Below are 3,708 nucleotides of genomic sequence, written 5' to 3'. Positions count from 1 at the left end.
GATCACCTTTTAAAAGCAAAAAAAAAAAAAAAAAAAAAATTCCAGAACATATAGGGCCCCAAGGATTTTAGGTGAGGGATTATAAACCGGTGTCACAATCTCCACTTTACAGATGAGAACACGGAGGCACAGAAGGGTTAGGTAACTTGCCCAAGGCCACACAGCCAGGAAGTGGCAGAGCCAGGATTGGAACCAGAGGGTCTAACTCCAGAATTGTGCCCTAAAAAGCAAGCTGCCTGCCTCTCCCACCCTGAGATTTAAGAATCGCCCCCGCCCCCACTCTGCCCTGATTTCTCCTTTAAGTACCAATGACTACTTAAAAAAAAAAAAAAAAGATTAAGGTCCGGGGCTCCAGGATAAACAGAAAGAAGGTGCAGGTCTGAGGGCGGACAGCGCGGACCGTTTATTTCTAAAGGGAAGCGCTGGAGTTGGCTGGAGTCGAACGTGGGCTAGGGGTAGTCTGGAAATCCAGCGGCTGAGACACCTCAGGCGCAAAATTTAAGGAAGCGTCCCTCTCCTGTTTCTCTATGCCCCTGGGGGTGGCAGAACCTCCCCCATCCCAGGATGGAGGGGATGAAAGGACGGACGGTGACGGTGACGGAGGAGGAGAAAAGCAGGGCTCTGGTCTGAGGCTGGAGGTCGGGGGAGACGCGGGCAGGCAGGAAGGCGGGGCTCAGGCGCCGCCTGGTGGCGGGGTGAGGTAAGGCCGCGCACCCACTCCTGCCCCCAACCTAATTCCGCTGCCCACGGGGGTGGGGACACCTCTCCCTCCCCTCCCCTCTCACCAGGCTTCTCCTTGGCCAGCTGTTTATCCAAGGCAAGGGTGGTCTTCTCCTCCTGAATGAACATTCGGTCGATCATTACCATCTCCGCTGAGGGGCTCACCCTCTGGGGGGTGCGGGGGGAGAAGAGAAACGGGGAAGTGAACAAGGAGGGGGAAGGGGACGCCAGCGACCCAGGCAGGGGGCGATGCGAGCAGCTTTCAAACTGTCCTTGTGATCTGACCACCTGCCTCCCTCCCAACCACCCTCCCGAGGCTAAGAGGAGTGGACAGGGGAAAGGGCAGGGTCCCAGCAGGGGAGGAAGGCGACTCCGACCCTACCCGGGACTCCTCCAGGAGCAAAAGCCGGTATTTATTGAGCATGGCCTGGGTGCGTTTCAGCAGCTGCGTGGAGACCGTCTCAAACTCCTCATCCACTGCGAGGAAGAGAAGAGATACAGGGGCGGAGATGCTGGGGGGCTCAGCTCCCGCCGTCACGCACAGCACGCGCCTGTCCCCACCCTCACCTGGAGGCCTCACCTTTGTGGTAGTCGTTGGGGGAGGGGAGAGCACCCTGGTAAACGTGGTAGGGCAGGAGGCGATGCAGGGCGTCCTCGAAGGAGGGGAAGGCTGTCTTGTAGTCGGGGTGCAGGACTGAGCCCTGATGTTTGTGCAAATGCTCCAGGAAACTAGGGGTGGGGTGGGGAGAGACCACACACACACAGCGGGGGGTGAGGGCCCAGAAAAACCCAGTGTCCTGGACCCCCAGCCCCAGGCCACAGCTGAACAGGACAGCAGAGGGAAAAGGAATGCTTGGGAAGCTCGCATGTGTCTCACTGAATCCCTGGCCACGACCAAAGGAAGTGGATGCTGTCATCACCCCCATTTCACAGAAGAGGAAACTGAGGCCCAGGGAGAGGAAGTGAAGTCACTCGTCCCCAAAGCACAGAAGAGAAGAAGAGACAGAGCTGGGAGCCAGAGGCGGGAGCTGGTGCTATTCCCTCTGCCTGTCCCTGCCTGGCCTGGGAGCAGCTTCCCCGGGAGAGGCTGGTCGGCGGGTTGGTGAGATCTGTTCTCTCTCCGGCCTGCTTTTGTCCGCTATGGCCATGTCACAGCCCGCTGTGTCTCTCTATTGTGTGACTGTCTCTCCCACCAGATCAGCCCAACTCCACCCTCTGCTAAAGACCAGCAGCCCCTATGCACCGCGGGGCAGGGGCTATTCCCCGACCACTGTGTGAAATTCACACTCGCGGTGGAGGGGGCGACGAAACCGCACAGCTACCCAGGGCTGAAGCTGGCATCGGCACTCAGGCCTGCCCGACCCGCTTCTGAAGGGGGGCCCCCACGCCCCGGACGAAGGCGCAGGTTGGGGTGCATGGCGGGTACAGCGACTCACTTGGCTTCCTTGCTGGGCTGGAGCGTGGGGGGCTTCTTCAGGCTGCTCAGCTTGCTGTCATACTGCGGGGAGAGAGGCGGGTGAGCCGCACGGCAACACGACGCCTTCCCCCGGCGCCCTGACCCTCTCTCCCTCCAGCCTGGGACAAAGACGTCTCACCCGGGTGGGGGCCTAGCCCCAGCTGCGGGATCCCATGCCCATCAAACTAAACCTGCAGGGGAGGAGAGGGTGACAGGCAGGCGCAGCCCCAGGCGCCCTCCACCTGGGTCCCCTCCGCTCCCTCGCCAGGGGCTGCTCTCTGTGCGCCTCACGCGCCGTGTCAGGCGGCCCGTCTCTTCCACCACCCGCAACTCTGACCTGCGTGGTCTCTCTCCGCTGCCTGCCCTGGGCTCACCTCATTTTGCCCCAAAGATCTTCACGACTCCCCCTCTGGTCTGCGGTCTCCCCTCTTGGCCTGGGCACAGCTGGTCTCTGAGTCTCTCCCAACTTCTTGGGTCCTGGGCCCTCTGACCTTTGCCCTCTACCTGTCTTCCCATCCCCCCGCGCCCCACAGGCGGCCTCTGCCTCGGTCTCCCGCTGCTGGCCTTCGTTCTCAGTGTGGCCTCCCTGCCTCTCATCCCACTGTCCCGTCGGGTATCCACCTCTCCTGTCCTGAGCGGATCATCTTGTAGCCTCGACCCAGTCCCCTCCTCCTGTCTCGGTGACCAGCTCTAACGCTGTCACCCAGCAGTCTGGGTGCCCGTTTGTCCCTGTCCACCATCCCAGCGTCTCCGCCATCTCTATCCACGACCTGTCTAGCTGTTCTGGGGTCTCAGCTGTCTCTGTTTGACATTCCTATTTCATCCCCTTCCCGTTCTTCTTGGTGTCTCCCTGCCCTGCCACCCCGAATCCCAGTTCCCTGACGACATCCGGGTCCTGCCCTGACCCCTGCTCTGAGGGCCTCTTACCTGCAGCCCGGAGGACTTCCCTGGCCCCGACGAAGCGGCCTTGGCCATACTCAGGGTTGGGAGGTTGCTGGCAAAAGCTTTGTTCTCGGCAGGAAGCAGAGGAGGGAGGCCTGGGGGTGTGAGTGCGGAGGTGGGGGGACAGGGCCCAGGGTCACTGGCACGAAGGCCCCTCCTCAAACGTGAGCCCCAATCCTGCACCCTCCACTCTCCTCCTGCCCTTTGGCCCCCTCAGAGCTGGGGAGGCAGCCCTGCCTTCTGCACCTTCCCTCGGTCCCCTGAAGTCTGGGTGACGCCCCAGCTCGTGTGACCCATAGCTCTGCCCCAGCCCATCCTCCCTGCCAGCGCCCCACCCACCCACCTCTCCCCTACCTGCGGTGGCCATGGGTGCTGGGGCCGGGGCATGGCCAGGGGCGGCGGGGGGCCCGGACGGGGCCTGCCCGCTGACCAGCACCGAGGCAGCCGGGCTGGCGAGGGGCCCCAGGCTGGCGGAGGTCTGCGGGGTGGCGGGGGCTCCCCCGGCCTTGTTCTGGAGAATGATTCCGGACGGCACCTGAGGAGGGGACAGGTGGTTGAGGGGCGGGGGGCCCAGGCTAGGAGTGGGGGCG

The 3,708-nt window shown here is 62.5% G+C and overlaps 1 protein-coding gene across 1 annotated transcript in view; it reads right to left on the bottom strand.

Annotated features, from left to right (window-relative positions):
• The window catches only part of GLTSCR1 (glioma tumor suppressor candidate region gene 1), a 114,474-nt gene that overhangs the window by 1,978 nt on the left and 108,788 nt on the right, over nucleotides 1-3,708 (bottom strand). Inside the window, exons 8-13 of the mRNA XM_012653254.1 lie at nucleotides 3,473-3,653; nucleotides 3,104-3,213; nucleotides 2,157-2,218; nucleotides 1,301-1,449; nucleotides 1,103-1,197; nucleotides 550-888 (exon numbers count right to left, since the gene is read on the bottom strand). Of these exons, the coding sequence (XP_012508708.1) occupies nucleotides 550-888; nucleotides 1,103-1,197; nucleotides 1,301-1,449; nucleotides 2,157-2,218; nucleotides 3,104-3,213; nucleotides 3,473-3,653 (936 nt within the window). The remainder of the gene's footprint in view (nucleotides 1-549; nucleotides 889-1,102; nucleotides 1,198-1,300; nucleotides 1,450-2,156; nucleotides 2,219-3,103; nucleotides 3,214-3,472; nucleotides 3,654-3,708) is intronic.

The sequence above is a fragment of the Propithecus coquereli genome, unplaced genomic scaffold, assembly GCF_000956105.1.
Source record: "Propithecus coquereli isolate 6110/MARCELLA unplaced genomic scaffold, Pcoq_1.0 Scaffold42, whole genome shotgun sequence".
NCBI classification, from domain to species: domain Eukaryota; kingdom Metazoa; phylum Chordata; class Mammalia; order Primates; family Indriidae; genus Propithecus; species Propithecus coquereli.
The sequence above is the reverse complement of the archived record's forward strand: the minus strand, read 5'-3'. Positions and strand labels throughout refer to the sequence as shown.